Raw genomic sequence first — 24,003 nt, forward strand, 5'->3', positions numbered from 1 at the left:
TACAATATGTGCAGGTCACACCTTAATCAAATTCTCCCAAACCCACTGACAGCAAACTGCAGATGTCATCCATGAAAAAGCAAGGAAAGAGGCTGCAGGCACCTAAAAAGCAACCTGGCACCCAAAACTGAGCAAAAGGGTTTAAATAAATCTTACTGCAGAAAAAGCATGTCTACTTCAGCTACCTGTAAAAAAGGATTCAGATCAGAACTCCCTCTTTGATACTCATCAGTGTCCTAGAATCCATATGGCAGCAGAAACACAGTATCAGAGAGAGACTTTTGTACTGCTGGAACCTTAATATAATTTACATAATACTTCTATTTTATTATATACAAAAGCTCTAAAAAGCTAATGATACTGTAATTCTCTCTTTCCTTTTCTCATATGCCACACCCTTTCCATTTTTTTAATGAGCAGCAGAAGATTTCCTAAAAAGATTTCTGTGAGATCTGGAAAATAACAGGGTATTGGGCTACAATTACAAAGCTATTTTTGCAACTAGATGCCAAAACTATAACAACCCTTCTTAAAACTAAAAGCTTAATTTCTTCAGAAACTTACATCTTCAGGAGCCCACATTTGAAAGGGAAAGATTCCTATTTTTGAAATTTGAGAACAGTTTATTTAACCCCTGGCCAAATATTGCATATCTTGGCATGTGGATATTTATCCTGCAGAAAAAGCACCAATGATAGTATATAAAGGCATGCTCACATATTAAGTTTCAGAATTATAGCTTCTTCCTGAGATTTTGGTGACTCCACAAGCCAAATGAACTCTGCAATTATGATTGATAGCATCACTCAGATTGCGCAAAGGATTTCGCATTTCAGATAATACGGTCATGGTGTCATAATTCACAGTTGTTCTTTTTTACTTTGGTGTGCACAGTACTAGTTTATTGTTCCTGTATGAGTGGCACATGACTACATTTTAATGACAAACACAAACTGCATGAATTAGTAGCTGGGCTAGAGAAAAAGATCGTATAGGAAGTGAGACCAGAAGATGCTACTAAGCCCTTACCTTCCAGAATATGGAAGCAGGGACAAGTCACTTGGGGTAACAGAGACACTGCCCAAGAGTACAGCAATAAAATTATAAAAGTTAAAGCTCAGCTGAAGTTGAGATAATCAAGGGATGTGAAGGGCAACACAAAAGGCTTCCACAAGTATACTGGAAGCAAAGGAAGGCAAAGGAAAATGTCAATCCACTGCTTAATGGTATAGGGAAACTAGTGACAAAAGACAGAGAAAAGGTCAAAGTACTCAACGCCTTTTTGTGCCTTGTGTTTTATTGGCAAGTCTGGCTCTCAGGCCTGCCAGTCCATGAACCTACTAACAGGGCCTGTGGGAATGAAGCATCGTCTGAAATGGAGGAAGAGAGATTTAGGAAACACTTAAGCCAATTGGACATACAAAAGTCCATGGGACTAGTTGGGATGTATTCAAAGGTACTGAGGGAGCTGGCTGGTGTAACTGCAAGGCTCTTCTCTATCATCTTCAAAAGATCATGGTGATCGGGGAGGCTTCTGATGACTGGAAAAAGGCTCATCAGACTCATCTTCAAGAAGGGGAAGAAGCAGCATCTGGAGAAGTACAGGCCAGCTAGCTTCACCTCAATCTCTGGAAAGGTATGTAGCAAATCCTCCTAGAAGCTATTTTCAAACACAAGAAGGACAAGATGGATTTACCAAGGGTAATTTGTGCCTGGTTATTAGTGGTGTTCCTCAGGGATCAATACTGGAGCTGACATCATTAATGTCTCTGTTAATGACCTGTAGAATGGGACAGGGTGTACCCAACAAATCTGGGGACCCACCAAATTGGGGGGAGTAGTCAGTATGCTGGAGGGCAGGGCTGCTATTCAGAGGGATTTCAACATGAGAGAAATGGCCTGACAGGAACCTTACAAAGCTCAACGAAGACTGGGTGGAAACCCAGATGGAAAAAACTTGGGATGGAATAACCATATGCAGCAGTACAAGCTTGGGCCAACTGTCTAGGAAGCAGCTTGGCAAAAAAGGACTTTTGGGTCCTGGTAGACAACAAGGGGAACATAAGTCAGCAGTACACCTTTGAGGTGAAGAAGGCCAACTGCATCCTGGGCTGTATTAACAAAAGCGCAGCCAACAAATGAAAGGAAGGGATTCTTCTCCTCTATTCAGAACCTGTGAAACCACATTTGGAATACCGTGTCCAATTTTGGGCTCCCCAGTACAAGAAAGAAATGGACATACTAGAGCAAGTCTAGAGGAGGGACAAGAAGATATTGGGTCCTGGAGGACATGAGATCAGGAGAGGCTTAGTTTGGGGATATCAGCACAGGACTGAGTTTGTCCAGTCATAAGAAATCATGAAGATAGAATCCCGCTGCTGTCTTCAGCTATCACGTATAGACAAGACACTGCCAGAGGTGGACAGCGAGAGGACAAGTGGCAACAGACACAATCTGGAATATAGGAAACACTGATTATATATAAGGAAAAAAAAGCTCACCATGATGGTGGTAAGCACTGGAACAGTTTTCTGAAAGAGGCTGTGGAGACAGGACAAACTTAAATGGACAAGGCCCTATGCAACCTGATCTAAGTTGGTCCTGTTTTGACCAAGCTGGTTGGACTAGATGACCTTCCGAGGTCCCCTTCTATCAAAATTATTCTGTGATTCCTTAATACCTTATTGCTACCAATACTAAGGACAAACAGACGGGCAAAAAAAGATTCCTTACTGTTTAGTCAATAACTACATTCATCCACACTAGCAGTAACTCTTACTGGAAGAAAGCTGTGAAAATTCAATACCATCTGTGCCTTCTGTTGTGCAAATAAAAAAATATAGCTTCTACCATTCTAACAAACTGGAAGAAGGATGCATTCTCTGGAGTGATATTTTGCTTTTCTTTACCATCTTTGTCAACTCAGTCAAGTGCAAATGGCCTCCAGCCTCTCTCTATAATGTCTGATCTTTCATTAATGGGAACATTTTTTCTACAGCATTTTCTTGGAGACTGTCAGATGAGACTTCATTCTATACTCAATAACACTTAACAAGGAAGTGAATACCCAAAAGTTTTTATTGGAGTTTCTTTGGATTATTAGGTATGTCTACAGCAGTTACAGATATTTCAAAGAATCTGCTGTATCTGCATTAACTGCATGTATGAAGAACAACAAAGAATAGAATGCTAGGAATACCGATGATTTCACTACTTATGACATTTTGAACCTTTGTCCCTTTGAACATTGATCGAAATACAACTGCTGGTAGCTTCTTACATATACTTATGATCAAAAAATAAAAAATTACAAATTCTTACTTTTTCCTTAATTTCCTTATTTCAGATGAAATATGAAATATGTAGCAATTTAAAATAAATATTCAAGGACTGCTTTAATTGTTTTATGTCTTTTTTTTCTCCTTCTAAGTGGATGCAGTTGGTCTTTTAAATATTTATGGAGAAGCATGGAAGGTTCATTCAATAATGAAAAAGATGTTCAGAAACCATTCCAAAAGACAATTAAAAATAATTGCAAAGTTCAGAGTCCATCATTAAAGGGTATTAAATAAAATGCACACTCACATTGGATGGAAGGAAAGAATTTTAACCAATATCTCCCAACAATAAAACGAAAGTTGTGTGTTATTCCATTTTTATTCTGTATTTTACACTCTGTAATACCAAAAATTACATACCATGAAATAGTCTGGTTTAAAACTGAGAGCTGACATTTCTTAATACAAATCCGACTGCCTTGGGAGAATAATGGAATAACAAAAAAGCACACTTGCATACTTCCTTTTTTTATTACCCCCCCCCCCCCGTTTTTTTACAATAAGACAAGGAAGGACTTGCCTAGCAAGTCACATTAGTATAAAAAATTATTTTCCAGTACACAGTGACATTATAGAACACCCTTAACATTGACAGTGTGGAAGAAATGGAAACAATCCTATCTGTAACTGAGATGTCTAAACTAAGTTGTGCAAGCCCAATAGTCCTGGTTCTCAAAAAGAATGATTCAAAAAGATTTCATGAAATTTAAAAAAAAACCATAAAGATTGTAAACTAACTGGATTCCAAATATAAATAAGTGAATAAAGACAGCTGAATTTATTTAAATACTGTATTTGAGTAAGGTATTAGGAAGTTCCTTTATTACAAGAATCAAATAATGTAATTCATTGAAAATTCTTTGAAACTGACTAACAAATACAATGAGGACAATGCAAACAATTACTGGTATTCTATGCTCAAGCTAGAGGACTTCATTATGCAACAATCTTTTAAACACCAATTTATCAGCAAACTTCTTTTTAAGCCTATGCTAAACCCTAAAGGAGAAAAGAGTGAGCTGCCAAATGGGAGAAAGACTATGAAGCTGGCACTAATTCATCTCTGAGCAGAGTCTCTAAGAAGGCTGGTAGAATGCCTTCTATAGAGTGTTCATATAGTGCCAAGAGGGGAAATAGGGACAGGAAGGACAGACAAACACAACAGAAGAGTACTGAGTACAGCCTAGAACTTCACCTTTTGAGAGACTTCAGATTTGCCAAAGAAACAGGAGAACTCACTGGGACACAGTCCCATAAGATATCAGAAGTGTACATTCTCCACTTAAATGTAGACATTTAGATTGTAGACATTCACACTTTAGCTACTGACTCACACTCTAAGCGAGGGAAACCAGTCAACATAGTCAATGGGGTCTGAGGACCAATTATTCTCATCGTAAAGTAGGTAAGCCTACCTGCAAACTGTCTAACTATGACCATTCTTCACAGAGGGAACCTAGTAACGCTGAAATGATTATAGTCAAGAGAATCATAGAAAAGAAAGTATTGGTATTTAAATCAGAAATAACACAGCTACACCAGCTTCCTCTTCCAGTCTCCCTAAACAGCACTTATCATCCTGGCTCACTAGGTAATAATTTGGTGACACGTAATAAAATAACTGATGATCTTTGCAGGATTTTTATTATTCAGAAAGACATCATTCTTCCTACGTCATTCTGTCCTCAACCATTTTCATTTGTACCTCAGTTCATAAACTTAGATAAAGGTTTAGCACTCTCTTCCCTAGCCCTTCCCTGCAAAGGTTTCCTACAATTTTGCCTAGCATTTTAACACAATCACTTTCCTAAAACCCCCCAAATCCTTCTTTGGCTTTTATTGAGATGAGCAAATCTGAGAATGGACTTGGAACTTCTTCTCACAGTAATTTTGACCACTAGTATTTGAAACAGATGAATTCCCCAGGGATTCCATGACATCCATGACTCTCCTTCTGAATAGATATTTGCATATGGACATATCCAAATGTTTTTTCTTCTGAAATCCTTGTCATTCGCTGTGACACAGGTTGCACAGATTATACTCTTTTGCAGCTCAAGCCTGTTTAGTATTTTCTCAAAGTCTTCATTGCTTTATTTCTATTAAACCTTCTGCTTAAGTTTCTAGTTTTGTAAAGATCTGCTTTATGCTATATCATCACAAGAGAGCTGTAGGGAGGTTTTAATGCTTTCTTCACATTCTTAGGACATAGTGCTAGGATCTTTAATTGGGATTGAGAGGTACAACTGAAACCAAAGTTTTCAATGGCTTAATGAGTTACTGCTCAGCAGTTGAGCTATAGTTACTGACTACAGACCTACTCTTCACTAACTTCAAATGTGGAATAAAATATGTGTTTGCTTAAAGCACATTTTGGAGAATGAAAAAATGAGTATTGGCACCTGTAACAGCAACTGTTTAAACAAACCAGCCATGATACTTGTGGTATGATACCTAAAGGGTAGTATGGTATGATTTGATATTTGTATGTTAACCCTTCTGCAGACACAATGATTGTGAGTTTGGTTTCTGGTCTTCATTTGATTCATTCTAATAACTATCTGTTTATCTGCACAGCATGGCATTTGTTGCTAAGTAACTGTCTACAGGCTGACACTTCATCCTATCTTAGCGTTCCCTGTATGCGTTTTAAATAGTCACCAACATTACCCTAACATGTTTTAAAAGTAAAAAATAAACCATGAATTTGAGCGTAACAATACCCCAATAGAAGACAAAACATTTGGATTCTTATTATTTTCATCTTGTCTTCCGGAGAGTGTTGCCAGTTTGGAGTTAAAGCTGCCAATCTTTTTCCTTTCATTAAATACTATCATTTTTTTCCCTGAAATGTCTGCAACCATTACACTGCAGAGTTTGATTTAATTCAAATTCCTAAAACCCAGAATATACACTATTACTGTGTATGTGATGTCACACTGACTATGACTCCTAAGATGGCTAATAATTAAAGGAAATGATTCAGTAACAGGAGATGATATTTAGGCAACTTGTATCTGGTATGACAGTGATTGAGGCTCAGAGCTCAAACTTTTATCCTTCCCTCCTTTTCTCTAGATGCTCTGAACTCCTCTATACATACAGAAATAACAGTAATATGAAGGAAGAGATGTGGGTGAGGAATAGTTTCTCACATCTCATATTCCCCATTAAAAACAGTGATGGGGAGATGAGAAGTTTGGACTTTTTCTGCTTATCGAGAAGCAGTAAAGAAAAACAGGTCCCTTCCCTTGGATTGCTCGAGTAGCCACAGAAAACAATTTTTGGCCTCAGTAAAGGGTTTTGTACTAGGAGGGACAGGGCAAAGCACAAACAGATGGCTCAACTTCTCCTCCAAATGTGCCCTGGGAAAAAGCTACTGATTTTTTCCTAATCTCCTCAGAACTCTGAAAGAGGAAAGGTCCCTTTGAAGATCTTATTTATGGAAGCGTGGTAGAAAGTTCTTTAAAATTCTAATCGCTGCAATGGTGTTTCAAAAGCAGCTTTTGAATACCTCAGAAACCCATGCCTGAAACTACTGCAACACCAAGTTCATAAGCATCTGGAAAGAATATGAAAATATTTGACAAAGTATCAGTAACCTGCAAAATGATTTGCTCTTTTTGATCGTACCTGGTATCATCCTTCTGAAGAGGAATGAACAGAATGCATGATGATCTGACCACCTAATATGCAGCTAGGGCAATGCTCTGTTACTCTATTACTAATACACTCAGCAACATTTCCAAATTAAAATCAAAATATGCATGTGTTGTTTACAGTAACTTACTGTTACACTTATATCAGAAATTGCAGGCAAAAACCAAAGGATTCCCTGCAGAAGAAAAATACACTAGTCTACACGTTCAAAGTTCTCATGGATAGTGGCTGACATTTGCGGCACAGATGCAGTGCAAGTAAAATGAATAGAACGAATAACTGTAAGACACAAACTGTAATGACAGTTTCTTGTAAAAGCCATGGCAACAGGTTTTGTTGTCACTTCATTTTTGTGTAGTGGGGCAAGCCTTATCAAGGACTTTTTCCTCAAAAATCTGTGTGAAGGAAGATCAAGCTGCAGAAAATTAAAGTGATGCTAGAAAGAAATGACGAATACCAACCAATTATAGGCATATTTTTAAAGGAGTCTGTAATTTGCATCATTAATTTCAAGTATAATATCCTAATTTCTAAACAAACTGAAATCCTCTTAGTTGTAAGATGAACTACCAGTAAATTTAAGTAACTTGCCAAGAATGAGATTATGTCAACTGGTTGGTCACATTTTCTAGGAAAGAAGGTCCACCCAACCTCACATATAGCCTTGCCTGTTAAAAGTCTACACTTTTTCTTGTTTTAGCTTGACTGCATAGTACTGGGAGGTGAGATGGTCATTCTCAATTTGCTTTCCAGGATACAGAAGGAAAAAAAAGTTACATGCCAAATACCTTGCCCTAATTGTACACAATGAGTTTCCTGGAGATTATTTCAAAGAAAAATGGATGGAGGCTAGTAGCCTAGAAGCACTGTCTTCTTTGAAACTTAGGTTTGAGTTTGTTATCTTTATTTTCAGCCTAATTCCACTTGTTGCCCTGTAAACATTTGCTAATTTTGGTCTTTACCATTTTAAAATGTCAGCTGAATTTGAATATTGTTCTTTAAAAGTTTGGATCAACTCTTATCAACATAGTTCAGACTTTTCCTATTTTTGAGACATTTATATCATGTTTACACTACAGAAAACTTTGCACCGACAAAAAAATCAGCAATTGAATATAAAAGCTAGTGTAGCCAGAATAGCAGACTGGTGCTATATGCTGGAGGAAAAAAGATGATACATTCAAGGAATTGATGACAAATATATAATGCAACACAATATTTCATATAGATCACAAAAGATTTATTTTCACATGAATAAATGTGTTTGCATGAATTTGTGTTTGCATGAATAAATCTTAGTAAACCTAAACAAAGCTAAAAAACCCCAAACAATTCTCATGTATTTTGGGTGAAGAATTTATGTTAAATACAACCTTCATATTCATAGCAAGCTAATGCACTGTCTTAGAATTTTGGCCTCTTTTAACCTCCTACTTTCATATTTCAGGAAGAATTGTTTTTATTGCATAAGCTGTTATTAGTAAAAGGCTCAATGACAGAAGCAGAATCAGCTGAAGTTACAGACTTTCAAAGAACACATAGTGTGGACTGCAACTTTCAATGGCAGCAAAAGCCAAGGATCTGTAGCCTGTGAAAATAATGTTAGAAAAGCTCAACTTGCCATTTTCAGTGGCAAGAGCCAGCTGTACTAACAATCCTCTGCTCCTGATTCTACAGAGTTACAAGACTGCTGTTTAAAAGCTTTTCAAATATGTAAAATAACATTTTCTTCTTTCCATATTGAAAACACTCTTGATAACAGAAGGTATCAGATGGCCTGGAAGTTTCTTATTTGTCAGCCTTTCATGTTCTACCACACTACGGGTCAGTCGGACTTCTAAAAGACTTCCTTCAAAAGATTGTTTTTGATTTGCACTCTCAAGGGTGGAACACTGAAGAATAATCCCAAAAGACGCCTGCCAAAATAGAAACCTTGTTATATCTGGCTTTTAAATGAGGACTTTTAAATCATAGAACCCAAAATATTTTACAGAGGCTTTATCATATCCAGTTTTAGAGATGGGAAATATGATATACCAAGACGTAGCTAAGGTCACAGCAAGGGCCTGGAAAGGGTCTTTACTGATGATTTTCAGGCACCAATCCCAGTCAAGAGAATTGATGTCTGTCCAGTCTTTCCAAGGTGGTTGACTCTGGGATGTGCTCTAGGTGGGTCTGTTGTCTGCTGGCCTAAATCCTTCATCAGTACGTGGTTCTAAAAGGTGAAGTTGAAAAGGCAAGTGAATGGAACATGGGCACCAAATGGTCTCAGCTACATCTTGCAGTGTTTCAACAAGTTACAGGTCTCACTGGAAGTAACATCTACATCCAATTTTCAGATCAAATTTTTGCTTGAACGATGCACCATCCTTTGAACTAGCAGCAAATACTGAAAAGTACTGCAGGTTATATGGTTCTCAGCTAGCAGTAACACTTCAAGATCATGATCTGTCTGTCATTATGACAGATCAGTTAAAAACTCTGTTCAATGTACAGCCGAGGAAAGCAAACAAAATATTACAAAACATTAGGAGCAGAATGTCCAGTATGTGAAAACAGTACAATGACACTCAGTATAATCAATGTTATATCCCTCACATGACATACTATGTTTTGTTCTGGTTGCCTTAGCACTATAATAAAAACTTAGGGAATTCAGTGAAAAGCAACATAGAATAGCAGTAAGAGAGGTCTTAGCCTTTTCATCTCTTTTTACATGGCACATTTCATAGCAAAGAGCAATAACAAAGCGTAAAAGAAATATACATAATAATGAATAGTACAGTAAGAGTGTATTATTTATCTGTTCTCATGATGCCAGAAAAATAAGACACCTAACATAAATCCCAGTAAATTAATACTGATAAAAGGAAACACTTGACTACTCAGCATATAATTAGGCTGCAGAACTCCTTCACACCAGATGCCACTCAGGAGAGAATAATGATCTATGGTTATTGGGACAGCTTATCCCAAGTAGCAGGTAGTAGTACATCTGTTAAACCCAGAACAAAATAGAACAAAAGGAATGTATCACTCACAGGATCTTAGTTCCATTTCGTCAGAGCTCTGTGTGAAAAACTGCGGACAGCACAAGGCCTATAGGAACTCGAGAATGAATGAGCAACGGAGCTCTTTTTTCTTGTTCTTACTGTCCCAACCTTTAATCTTAATAACAAATACTAGGTAATCCCAGGCTGTAGTGCAGCAACCCACTGCACAGCAGCAGTACAGCAAACTGTTGTTGACTGCAATCAGGCTCAAAGCTAAGCATGAATCACTTCTTCTGGACAGTCCAGGCTTCACACTGTCTCTCCAAGTCTTGAAGGAGCCATCAGCAGTAAATATTGCTCTTAGCTACCGCTGTCTCTAATAAGAACCCTACCACCACTCTGACCTTCCACTGTGCACTGATGACCCCTGCCTGTGCCAAAATTATCCTTAAACCACTTGTCTCTTGGCACTGACAATTAACTCCTCACTATGAGCCCTGTGGGAACAAGCAATAAGCCAAACACTTTATCCCTAATGACCCAAACCCTAATTCAGATTTATCTTCATGCTGGCAGATGCTGACAGCTCAAGTTTAATTCAGAAGATTGGGCCTGATGGCATAGATTTTCATCAAATTCATTTTAAAAGCATTTTAACTCATTATCATTGTTACTAGCCAAAATCTCTGTCAGGGCTGACAAAGACATCAATTCCAGTGATTCACTTTAGCTGCTGAAACCTGGGAAAGATCAGACTCTCAGTATCCTCTAATGGTGCAATTAGGAAAAGCTATAAGGACAGTAGCCTTGAGCTCTTCAGCTTAACTGTCCTCTCTAGCAACTGCTTAGCTCCTGAAGGGAAACACTCCCTAATTAGAAGGCAGTAACGAAGAGAGGCCCAACAGAGCATCCTGCAGAGATACCTGCGTAAAGTCTGGGTTAGCAAGTCTGAAGGAATTTTCCTGCCTTTTGTGTATGGTTCTGAGATCCCATTCCAGCACTGCGATACAATCTATCAATAATCCCAGCTGATTTTCCATGGTTCAAATGTACTATGCTGACTACTGTAAGCAATCACTGGAAAAAAGCAGAAGTCTGATCTCACTAAAAATCCAGCAAAGTAATTTAAAGGTGATCAGAATATATATTCCAGATGTTTGTACATGTTAGTCTCAAAGGGCTTCTGCATTAATGTTATCCATAAGAGAGAAAATCACAATGCTGTAATTCTTTGCAGTAAGTATTCATAATTCTCAAGGTTTCTTTCTACAAATGATTTTTAAAAGCTATTAATCTTTCTTCTTTTTTATGCTAGTGATAATTCCATTCAGTATTTCAATCATTGCACACATATGATAATAAATACCATTTACTAGCAGGAAAATGGTATTAGATAAAAGGCAAAATATTTTTGATATTTTTATCCCTGCAACTGCAGGCTGTGTTTAAAAATAAAAGTGAGATCCTTCGGGAAAAGCTACCTTGCAACTACCAAAGAATACAAAACTTACGAGACAGTATTTCCACAGGCAGCTTGTGAACATCCATTCCCTTTTCTGGTATAGTGATAGTAACATGATGTAAGCTCTTATAGACAGACTTGCATGAAATTTGTACACTAGACTGCCATAAAGTTATCTCACACTAGACTGCCATAAAGTTATCTCTGTCTCACAAATACACTGAACAAGCACAATAACAGAATGAAGATAAATGGATGTCAAGAAAATATCTAATAAGTAATCGTCATACACCCAATGAACACAACTCCAACCTCACAGTGTGTGCATAAAGCAACTTACTTGTACTCTCCATAGCCTACTAAAAAAACCTGGTAAACTGCCTTTGATAACTAATCGAAAATATTCACCATCAACACTAGCCTATCATTATAAGATAATCACTAACACAGGAAATAGAGCAATCTCTCCAACTCACAGACTGCCAACCAAAAGAAGACTAGGTCAGGGTCAGAGGGCTACGCAGTAAAGTTGTTTTATCACAATGTTCAGTACTTTTTTCTCAGAGACTGTAAATATAAGAGCCAGCAACATTAATCATTTTGTTCCAGGATAGACTCCTGCAAAATCAACTCTGTGCTCTGCTGATTTTTTTATTACAGTAATGCTACAGATCTAGCCTTAAATTGGCACAGAAAATGGAACATCCTCTGCATTTGGAGCTGCAGTTGTAGTTCTTAGTAAGCAAATGGCATTTAAGCATCTTCTTATGGACCTGCAAACATAGAATATCTTTTCTGCAACACAGATATTCCTTACTATAAGGAATCTTTCAACTTCCAAATAAAGAAATAACATGGATCTGTCCATCTGATATCAATAGCTTCAATTTTTGACCGTGAGCCTGATCCAAACAGAAAGCTCTGAAAAAAGTTTAACAGACTGCAGTTCAAAACTGGAACCTGCCTTGTTGGCTTACAAACATGGCTAAAGAAAAGAAATATATTTCAATATTTCAGTCTTTTCAAAGGGACTAAAATGATAAAATATCTTTTTGATATTGAGATGGGAATTTATACCTCAAACCATTTGAGAAATAAGGGCCCTTAGCTTGTGCTACAAGCAAGACAAAAGACTGTTCAAGGTGTCAAAAATGTTCCATCTCAAGGGTAAAGTTTTAAAATTTAAGCCCCACTAAATTCAGTTCCCAGTTATCACCAACTTGCAGTGATTTCAGCAGAACCAGACTTCCACCCTGAAGTCTGGTTCCACCTATTTGACTAGAGAACGCTAAGATGCATGCGGGTTTTCACCGGGATGAAGATCTTACTGAGAATAAACACTAGAGCCAGTAGTCAACTCAGAAAGCACATACAACTTACAATACATGCAAAACATGACTGGAAGTGCAGCAAGTGATGAATTTAATTTTAGTTTTCATATGTTTTATAGCACTATTCTCTACTGTCTCATGAGAAAAGGGGGCTACTTTTCCTGAAAAGTGTTTGTTTCAAGATATAAATTTATTTACTTAAAATTTTAGAATAACCTGTCATCAGTTTTCCTTGATTTAAATCCATTATCCACAGTTCAACAGATGCTAAAGTAAAATCTCTCCTGTTGGCTTAAAGAAGGCATCTTATAAGGTAGTTTGTTAAACCAGGCAAGATATGCATTGTCCTAAACCAACATTTTTTCATTCACGCACCCAAAAGGCCTCAGTCATATTTCAGGATGACAAAAAGCAACCAGGGATAAGTTTCTCAGGAAACTAGCATCAGAGTTTCTATGACTTTAGATTACTTGTGTCATAGATTCCCTGTTTCCCCTTTTACATTGCCAGGATTTCTGGCAACATATACTAATGCCAATAAAAGACACAAACAGAGATAGCTCTGTATTCTAAAAACTGACCCACAAATCAGATTTAAAAAGTCACTTTATATGTCTGAACACAGTTCAATAGGCCTTCATATGGAAATACAGCATGTATACAAGAACATTTAGACATTTACTGCTAAGACTTACTCATTTAGAACAAAGCTCCTCTACCGCAAAGGCAGAGCAGATGAGCCCAAAAGATATGCTACAGTTTATATAGAAGATATAGACTGGATGAAAAAACTAAGACAAGCTGTATATTTTGTGTTATGAAGGTTCTGCATTACAATTAGGTTATTGCGACAGTTTCTTCTATAGTCTAGTAACATTAGTCACTAGTCACCATTAGGACATCTTCAAGCTACTACAGTCTGTGTAAAATAGCCAGTAAATGTTCCTGTACTCTGATTCAGCTAATGCTGAATTTACACTGGCATATGCTAGATATTAGTTCCATTACAATTAGCTGATAATGCAGGGTAAGAGATAAATCATGTCTCAGGTCCTTTAGGACCAATATGAAACTTCATATAATGTGAGCATAATAATGTGAGCATTTCTCCTCCTTGTATTTCAGAGATGTTTCAGTAGAATTTGATATCATTCAAACAGTTTGTAATTAAATATTCTCATGTCTCAACCTGACACTGGGAAAACAATTTTCTAATCTGATATGTCCACAGTGATCTCATTTAATAAAGCCTAAAGCAGCAACGATGTAGTGAAGAAAAAGACAAATGCTATTCTAGATATTCTGATACAAATAACTCATTTCATATGAATGATTCTTTTGTAAGTGATTTTGTATGATGCGGGAGAGAATTAATGATTTTACTATAGAAAAAGTACGCAGTTTTAGAATCTTAAAAAAGACGTATCTTAATTTAATGGAATAACTCAAAACCCTCACATTGTAAGAATGCCTAAAAAGGGATGAGATCTGAAATAGTAGACAAAATCTTAGGTATGACAGTCTGTTCAGTTTCACATACACTGGAAAGTAAGAAAACACTTCTTTTCCTCTAACTGTGCTAGATAATAAAAATGTCCATGACAGCTTGTATATGGTTCTAAAAATTTCACTATACTGCTTGAAGTGGTAAATATGAAGGACTGCATGGCTATGGCTAAAAGGAGAAGAAAAAAGTTATTAAGGAAAGGGATGCAGAGAGGAAAAGAGAGGAATGAGAGATGCTAGTTTACTATGACCAAAAGAAGTTATCAAAACATGAATCAACCAGCCTCAACAGGCAAAACAATAAAATATTGTGTGGCAAAGGCTGGGTTACTGGATATGAAATAAGAAAAAAGAGGTGTTTGAAAATAAGTGATATGACTGATACTTTTATTTATGGCAGGAAGCAGAAAAGAGCATGAGCACATGTCAGTGCCACTAGTGCCTTTTTCATCCTGAATCCTGCCAGTGCCAGGAACGCAGGTTTACATACTTTAGGTCGAGAAAGTTGCTCAGAACATAAAAACTTAGAAGTCATTGAACAATAAGAGAAGTGAGAGAAAGAAATTCATCCTGAACAGTTCAGCTAGTTCAGTTCCTCTACTTGACCAAAACGGAGGCTACATATTCCCCAAATTATTAACCCAATTAACAGCTTTGGGGTGCTTTTAAGTCCAAAATAGCAACTTCAGATAAAAGTTACTTCTGTGTGCCCTGACCCTAAGTTTTATGTTCCATACTATTAGCTGTGGCGAACATACTGCCCCTCATACGCAGAAATGGAGCCACACCACAAAGCAACCTACCAACTTGTTGTGTGCACACTATGATCTTGTCCTTCCTCACACTCTGGTCAAGGTCCAGGACACCTCTACACATTAGACAAGGCATGTTACAAGACACACGTTCTGTTACGCAAAACCTTTTTGGTAGGGTGACCCTGCTTGACAGTTTCTGTCTCCCTCTATATCAGTGACCTGCCACAGAATAAAGACAACCATGGCAGGCTCAAGAGGAAGAAAGCCTAACTTCTGCGCTACGGTGAGCCTCCCGAAAAAATCCCAAACCAAAACACCTGTCCATTGAAATTACTTTTAGTTAAGTATCCACTTGAGCAAGCAAACTTGAGCAGCTATGTCCACCCGCAGAGCCACGACGGCCCCGACGCCCAGACGGGGGCCCCGCACCCCCCCGCCCCCGGCCGGGACAGGCGGCCCGCCGGCACGCGCGCCTTAACGGCCGCCTGGGGGCAGTAACGGCTCCGCCGAGCCCGAGTAATAGCGGGGCGCAACGGCGGGAGGGGGCAAAGCGCCACAGCGCCGCCCAGCAGGCAAACTTGCGGAGAGAGTTTGCGGCGGGTCCGCACGGCCGGTGGCTGAGCCCCCCCACCAGCCACCGCTGCAGCGCGGGCCCCTCCCGCCCGCCGCGCCCCGTGGGCTGCTCCGCGGGGGCGGCCAGCTCGGGCAGACCTTCGTCCCCGCTCCCTCCCGCCCGCGGCTCTTACTCTTTGACGCGGGCGCCCAGGAGCCCAGAGCTGCTGCGGCGCAGGGACTCCTTCTTCTTGCTCGCCTTGGAGGCCATCGCTGCAAGCTCCCGCCGCAAGCTCCCGCCGCGTCCACGGCGTTGCCGAGCGACCCGGCCCGCCTGAGGCAGCGGCGCCAGCGCCGCCCCGCGGCCCGGGAGCCCGTGGGGCCGGCCCGCCCCCGCAGCTACTCTCCTCCCTCCTGGTGGAGGGGACGTGCGGAGGGGCAGGGGACGAACACGTCGGGGGGGCGCGGAGCCTCAGCGTATGTGAGGCGGGAGCACAGGCCGCCCTGCCGGGCGGGCCCGCGGCCGGGCCGGGCCAGCCCCGCGGCGGCGGCGGCGCCATCGCCGCCTCGGAGAGGCGGGCAGCACACGTCGAGCGAGGGGGGGAAACTCAGCGGCCGTCCCCACACACACCTTGCGTTTCCCGAGGGAAGCCAGGGACCCGCTTCCCGCCGCTGCGGGGTTATTTTCGCGCAGGCGAAGCGGGGAAGGCGTAACCGACTGTCTAGAGGGGGAACCGATCACCCCGCGGGGGAGCGGCTGACCCAGCCCGCGGGCGCTCGCCGGAGGCCAGCACCGCTTCCCCGCGCCATGCGTACCCTCCGCACATCTTAACGCAGCCGCATCGGGGCACGGCGCGGACAAGCCGTGCGGCCCGGCCGGGGACGCGTTAATAACGGCGGGGGAGGGGGGGGGTGTTACTGGGGAAACCTATAAACGCCCGATGCTGCGATAACCTCCGAGGTCAAACGGCTCCCTCCTGCGCCCCGCTCGGGGGAGAGGGTGTCTGCGAGGAGATTACGGGAAGGTCTTTCCACGCAGAAAAAAGATAGCACGTATCTTAAAAACAGTGGGAATTTTGCTGCTTATTGAGAAGGGTATGACCATAACCAGAGAAAAACTACTTTAGAAGAGTATATTTACACGCATTCATTATAAAACTAGCTAATCAAAAATCTGGTACAAAGTTCTTTTGTACAAGAAGACTTGACGTTGAAGGTGATGAAATACTGTTTTCTGAATTTCTTCAGTAGTTTCAAAGATCTTTCTAAAGACACAACATTCAAAAAAGCTAAGGAAGCTACATTAAAATAACTTATATTTTACAAATACTCTGATTGCATGACTAGGTTGCTGTTCAACAGTAAAGAGCAAGAGTAAAAGCAACCAATTTGAAATGGTAGCATTCTTTGCTCACTTTATGCTAGTATACATAAACTACATTTGCAAAAGCAAGCAAAATCAAATTAGTCCTTGGGTTTGGGGAGATTTTAGAGCTGAAATGTGTAAGTACTTATCTTTTTTCATTTCAAAATAAAGGAACTAATTAATTCCTGATATGAAGCCTATGATTACTGAAGTGAATAAAGTTCCACTAAGGTCAGCTAAACCTTACATTTATCAGCTAACTTGTGGATTCAGTAGATACCAGACTTTAACCAAGTGGACTTTTTCACATATATTCCCCCAAATTTCTGTTTTCAAAATAACTCAACCTATCTGCTATTTCTCAGTCTGTAGTACGCGATGAAAAATTCCTGATAGAACAAAACAGACCTGTTCACTCAGTCGTATTCGAGCTAAGTCTTTCAAGGATATGAATATCAATGAAAATTTGTCAAGTCACAGAGGGCATGAATGGATCAAAAGATAAAATGGAAAAATATGCACAGCTGCTACATCTAGAGGCTTATTTTAGACAAGTATTAGATACTGATTTATATCAAGATGACAGAAGGACAGATATATTTTAAAACTTGGAAGTGGAAAATTCTTCAGTATTGTCACACTTTCTTCAGCACTATGTCCAACAGCATCCATTTTAAATAAGGTACATTGGGACACTTCACACTTGAAGACCCTGTAAACATTTCAGGTTTATTTATTTATTTTCAAATGGAGCAGCTAGACTCCCTCCAGACAATTATGCCATCAAATATTGATCGGGACATGCAGATGAGTAATGGTAGACACAGAGGTGAATTCAAAAAGCAGGCCGCTTTAGCATCCATGCGAGTCCTGGATTTTTATTTATTTATTTATTTTTAAACTGTGAGGGAGGCCAGAGAGATTGTGGAGTTGCCACAGTTCATCCTTGGAGACCCAGCTGGACGTGGCTCTGAGCAACCTGCTCTGGCAGAGGGGGGTTAGACTAGGCAATCTCTAGAGGTCCCTTCCAATCCCAGGGATTCTGTGATTATGGGAAGTTTTCCATGAAGAAATGGTGAGACCATAGCAACTTCTGTAAGAACAGATGCTGTTGACTTAAAGCATGAAATTGTTTCAAAACTAGATAGGAGACAAGGGGGAGAGAGAGTGTTTTTTGATTTTTTTTGTTTGAGTGTTGGGCATTTTTTTGCATTTCTTTTATTAAAGGATAGGAAAATACAGGTTCTGAAATTAATTCATTGAGCAGATTCAGAAAAAGAGTGTCCAAATTCCACTACTCTCTTCTGCTTATTGACTAAGTGAAAGAGTAGAGAATAAGGAAGGTACAGATCAGTGGAAAACTGTGAATAGGGGGGGACAGTGGTGAGTTGGCATTTCAGGAACAGTAGGTAGTAAAGGGTTATCAGAAAAAGAGGGGGCGTGAGCAGAGATATGGAAGACCCAACTGTTGGCAATGCCTGAGAAAAAGGAAACCATGAAGTGTATAATAGAGCTGAGAGAAGCAGCCTGTGTACAGTTAGGAGGTGTTCACCGCTGCAGTTACTTACAGGGCAGGGAACTGAGCTCGACCAAAACCATCCTCCAACAGACTGACTGAAGCTGTTTACAAGGAGCTGCATGCTGTTAAGTCAAAGTGTGAGATGAGGGAGCAAAGAGGGAAATGGATTATATGAGTGTCTTGGGTAAGCTGATGGAGTAAGACAAGATACAGGAAGAAAATTGTAAACAGCTAGATAACAGAAAGTCACCTCCTAAGCACAGGACCTTCTGCCCTCTGCCCTTTCAAAAATATCTAATGATACTGTGTCTCATTTGATCTTACCAGGGACATGCCTTTTACAGTATTCTAGTCTCCCTACAAAGAGATGATGAATTAACTTGTGTTACTACTTCTACGTACTGTTTTGTCATACATTCTCTCTGCCAGAACACCTTTTGATCAAAATGTCATGATACAGCCCCATTTTTCACCCCACAGCTCATTTGGGGGCAGACAGTCAGGCATTGGTAAAATATTCAGCAGGTGTCCAAGCTCAGTTTAAATATGTCAGTACCATCTAGTTCTATGGGACCACTTAAAAGCCTGTATGTAACTTGAAGCCAATGTGTTTTCATGGACTGGGGCTTATGCTTTGATGCTCTCTCCTCTTCACTTAAATATTTGGGGAACAGGACAGAAAGAGCAGGCAGTGGAGAAAAACAAAAGTAGCTCACAGAACCAAGTGGTGCCATTGTCTGTCTTCCATAAATTTGTGCTGGCAATTTGCAGGAGGAAAATCTTGCTACATCAAAATGAAAAACATCCTAGTTTTGAGCGTGAAAACCCTAATCTGAGGTTTGGAGCTGAGGGCAATTTTGATACTTTAGCTATTGGAGTCCTTAGAAGATGGGGATACCTACAGAGGAAATTTTCTAAATCTTTGACCAAAAGATTTTATGAATTTTGATTGTAGCCTGAGAAACAATTAGCATCAAGGGATGATTCTGTCTTTAAAATGAGAATGCACAATCTTAATGCAGTGTTAACTGTTGAGCTAGAGACACCACTAAATCTCTCAGTACACCATTTTACTGTAGTATTTTGCTATTTACAACTTTGGATGTATCTGTTGCAGGAAATTTTAAAAAGTTAAGTCTTTGTTGTCAGTCGAGGCACGCTGCAGATCATAGCAAATGCTTTCTAATAGTGATTAACTTCAGTGCAGTTTCAAGCAAATGTTTTCATGTGAATGCAATTGTAAATATAGGCTAAAAGCAAAAAGTTGTACTCTTTTAAAAATGCAAAATATAAGATTGCTAGATAAATATTTTAAAATATGTGATTAATATATTTCAAGCAAAGCCATGAACAAAACCATAAATAGGTATAGCTGTAATATGTCTTCAGGCTTTTTCTTCCAGTCTACCAAGTAAAAACAAATTATGTTCTTTAAATAAAAATTACTGCAACACAACTTACATTTTCTAATTTCTGAAACACACAAAAATGACACAAGGCATTATAACACTTTCAGGGATATCAAGTTGTACCGTAAGTACAACTGGAAACAGCTCCCTAATACTTACTACTAGAATTGTCAACATAATTTCTATGAGCTGTATTTTGTCGATAATAATGCATATTTTCTTTAGACTAAAGAGCAGATAAATACATATGGAAGAACTTCAGGACAACTGAAAAATGGTCAAGAGGCTCATTACTCCTTAGCATTTAGTTGAATAAAGACATTCACTGCAAAATAACATTAACGTCTATTTGGTAACTGAGATTTAAAACAAATCCCATTCTGTAAAGAAAAGCAGTGCTCTGTCTCTTGCTGAGACCCAGCCCCACAACAGAGAGCCTTTGCCAGTTCAGCATTTGTACACTTAATTAATTCCCAAGGCATTTCTTTTTGCGGCTTGTTTAAGATGGGATTTAGCATGCCACTTGAAGGGGCATGAGCTAAAACCAGCCATGTGGATGGTACTTCAATAATTTGCTTGCATACCCAAATTTTTAATGTACCTCCAATATTCACCATTAAAGTACCTCAGGTTTTCATGGGGGAGTAGATGAGAATTGTTCTTAAAACTAGAGAGTTAACTCAGAACTTGGTTGTAACCTCCAAAGCTCCTGAGTTTGCAAGCCAGGTAAACAGAATCACATCTGCCACTAATGCATTCATCCTTCTCTGCAAGAACAAAAAGCAAATCTGAATTCAGCTGTAAGGCCTGGTTTTGGTTTGTACTACACAAGCAAAAATCAAAAGCATCTTTTGATGTCACTAAACTAAAAACTAAGGTAAAAAAGCTATGGTAAGAGAAAATGTAATTGATCCCCTCTAATGTGTTTCCAATTTGAGATTGTCCCATGTGATTAAAGGTAGGGTAACTGCAGAACAGATTCCTTCACAGATGAAGCATGGAAAATTAAGTAACAAAAAGACAAGAAGATAAAACATGAAGTAACTTATTAAGATTACACAGAACACTGATTATAAACAGCAACTACAGAAGTAATTGTGGATTCTTTTGGTTTGGCTACTAAGCAAAAATATTAGCAGTGATTTGGATTAAACCAGGTAATGTTTTTAGATTTTTGCATAGACAAACATCTACTTTAAAAATATCGGAATAAGCCAGATACTTGTATTGATCAAAAATACTCGTTTTCACTGATCACTCTTTCACCCCTTCTTCTTAGGAGGGGGATGTTACTCCTTACAGCAGTCTTACTCCATGCCTTTAGCCTTTATTCAGTGTAATGATGACAATCTAAGTGTCACCATAACTAGTTGAGTAACTCTTATTTAATTGTGCTTAAAAACCATAATCTGAGGAAAAAAAATTCCTCACAGGCAATCTAACTGAAAGCCTTTGCTCCTTAAACTACTGAGTATTAGACAGCAGTGATGTTGGGTACCCTGAGGCGAAGCACAGCTGAAAGAAACAATCCTTTAAGTTTCAGGCAAAGCAGTTTGCCTGTACAAATAACTATAGCAGTATGAGCACTTAAACTGGCCAGTGCTATCCAGAGAAAAGAGACTAGAAGTAATCTTTGCGCGCAATACAACTATTTCAGTATGACTGATTCATAGTCTCCCCGGCAGTACTGACCTAATGTAAAATCACTTTTGTTCAGGTTACAGCAGTTTAAAGTTTACATATAACTTGGGGAGGAGAGGTGGAGGGACAGGCATTTTGCTACACCAGTGCAGTGATAGCATTGTCAAAATAATTTAGATTCACTCTTTATAACCAAAGATACTTAGACGCAATATGAACAATGGAAATGGATAATGGAGCCCAAGTACCACGCTACTGACTAACCTTCAGTACCACACACCCAGACACTCTTGCAATGCCAAAGTTAAAGCAAACCCATCTGACCATGAAGGGTTGAAAGCCCTGGAAGGATAGAGTACTGATATACACCAGGAGAGGATGGAGAAGTTTAGAAACAGAATTAGCAGCATGCCCACGCTATCTTTAAACTCCAAGGAACTGAAAGCTTCCCAATGGGACTAATAATTATTTCCAAGCGTAACTGAAGCTTTCAGAAAGGTCATCATAATAAAAAGGTTCAAAAAGTTCTCAAGTTCCAAAACAACGTGATGAGACAAAACAGAATTTTGAAGCAGCCTATTTTATCCAAAGACTGAACGCTAGGTTTAATCTCCTAGAACCTTACAAGATGGATAGAATCTCTTAACATTAAAGTGCCACAAGACATGTAGAACTCTCATATTTTACTCCCAAATTATCCACTGAGTTACGAATTAAGGGTGATATGGCCAGGAATCCTGTGTATTTTAATTAAGTCATTTAGAGTTCAGTCCAAATGATGATTTACCCTGTGACAGCAAGATGCAGAATCACAACAGTCATCTCTCACACTCCTGGCAAAATGATGTGGAAAAAAAGTAATATTGAGATGCTGGCCCTCTACTTGTACATCTGCCGAGCCAAAGCTAAACAAAACACCAACCCTACCTATAATAGGAAGTTTTTAAGGTACTTCATACTGGTACTTGGTACACTGAAATGAGTAAAATAAGTGGCTAGTAGAATATATTCATACAAATATGCAAGCTACATAAGAATTCTAAGCTACTAATTTTCACGGAATGAACATGATTTTAGGTGGTGATAAAAGAATCCATAATCACATGTTTAAAAAACACACAGTTATTTTTTCCTGGAAATTCTTATTCAGACAAAAACTGAAACAGAAGTGAGCTCATAAACTGAGCTGCATAATGGCCAATGACAATACAGGCACAACATCTTTCAGTAATCTTCATTTTGGAGTCAGTTTTCCATCTGGCATGTTCCTTATTTTCAATAGTTTCCTGCTGCAGGGCAAAGAGCTCTGTCTGAAGTAAGTGATCTTTCATATACTGCCAATTGGATGAGGTATTGCAATGCCAAATCATTATCTATGGCACTGGCATTTTGCTATACGGTTTTTACTCCTGTAAAGTATATTGCTGCCCCCTTTTCTTAAATTCCTTAGTAATTCATTATACAAAGCACCAAGCCATACACATATCTAGAGAATTGTGTTTCTGTAGCAAATAAAATCTTCTTTAAAGCAGGAAAGAAACAGCCAGTTTTGCATTGTAGATTCAATGTCACTAGCAAGATATCAAGACTAGAAGGAAGGCAAGGGAGCAAGTTTTTAAAAGCAAGATGTTCCAGCATTTGATATCATGATTTTACTACAAATATCTTTTATAACTATTTGCTTTTATCACCATATATCAAATGGTTACTCAGGCACCAATTCAGTAACAATGGGAAACTACTCTCCAGAGATTAGTCACTCCAGATAAACAAGAATTTGTACAACTTAAGGAGACTGCATGCTATTAAGACTCAATAGGTCTGACACAAAGTTTAAACAGAATTCTGGAGCTTGGAATAGCTCATATTTTTCTACTTCTATAATGAAAATACACCTAGAAAATTCCATACTGAAGGATCACTAATTGCCCTAACTCTTTACAGTTTTCTCTGCAATTGTGATGCCCCATTCAGCTTTTTAAATGAAGCCAGCTTTGCATTAGCTACACAGACATACTGAACAACTACAAACCCGGAAGACCCTATGTCATCTTCAGCCTTAACAAAATTAGTTGTTGGAAACATGCCAAGTAGGACATTTTACTGAAGCACTGATCCAGATTTTTCTTAAATCTCAGAAGAAAAATTGTCCCTTAAAATATAGGGACTAGGAACCCAGGTACTTGTTCATTTAAGACTGACATTTCACACTGTAAGAGCTAATGAAATAAAGTAGCATGGGGCCTCTGTTCCTCTGACTGAGATGAATCATCAGTTTACTATATATCCTATAAATGTAAAACAAACGATGTTTGACACTTTTTGCCCACTTTACTGCCTGAAGTTAAACTGTGTCTGTCTAAACTTCCAAATATCTTTCCAAATCAAAGATCTTGGGTTAATTAGGGCAGAGTTTCATGACTAGTTTAATTGATCTAAATAGTTCTTGGCAAATTACACGATCCTACCTA

General features: G+C 39.1%; 1 protein-coding gene across 1 annotated transcript in view; it reads right to left on the reverse strand.

The window, feature by feature from the left end:
* Positions 1-15,984, reverse strand: part of ADGB (androglobin) — a 129,142-nt gene extending 113,158 nt beyond the window's left edge. The window contains exon 1 of the mRNA XM_026100288.2: positions 15,792-15,984. Within this exon, the coding sequence (XP_025956073.1) occupies positions 15,792-15,868 (77 nt within the window). The 5' untranslated portion in view covers positions 15,869-15,984. The remainder of the gene's footprint in view (positions 1-15,791) is intronic.
* Between the last annotated feature and the right edge of the window lie 8,019 nt (positions 15,985-24,003).

Source organism: Dromaius novaehollandiae, chromosome 3 (assembly GCF_036370855.1).
Source record: "Dromaius novaehollandiae isolate bDroNov1 chromosome 3, bDroNov1.hap1, whole genome shotgun sequence".
NCBI lineage: Eukaryota > Metazoa > Chordata > Aves > Casuariiformes > Dromaiidae > Dromaius > Dromaius novaehollandiae.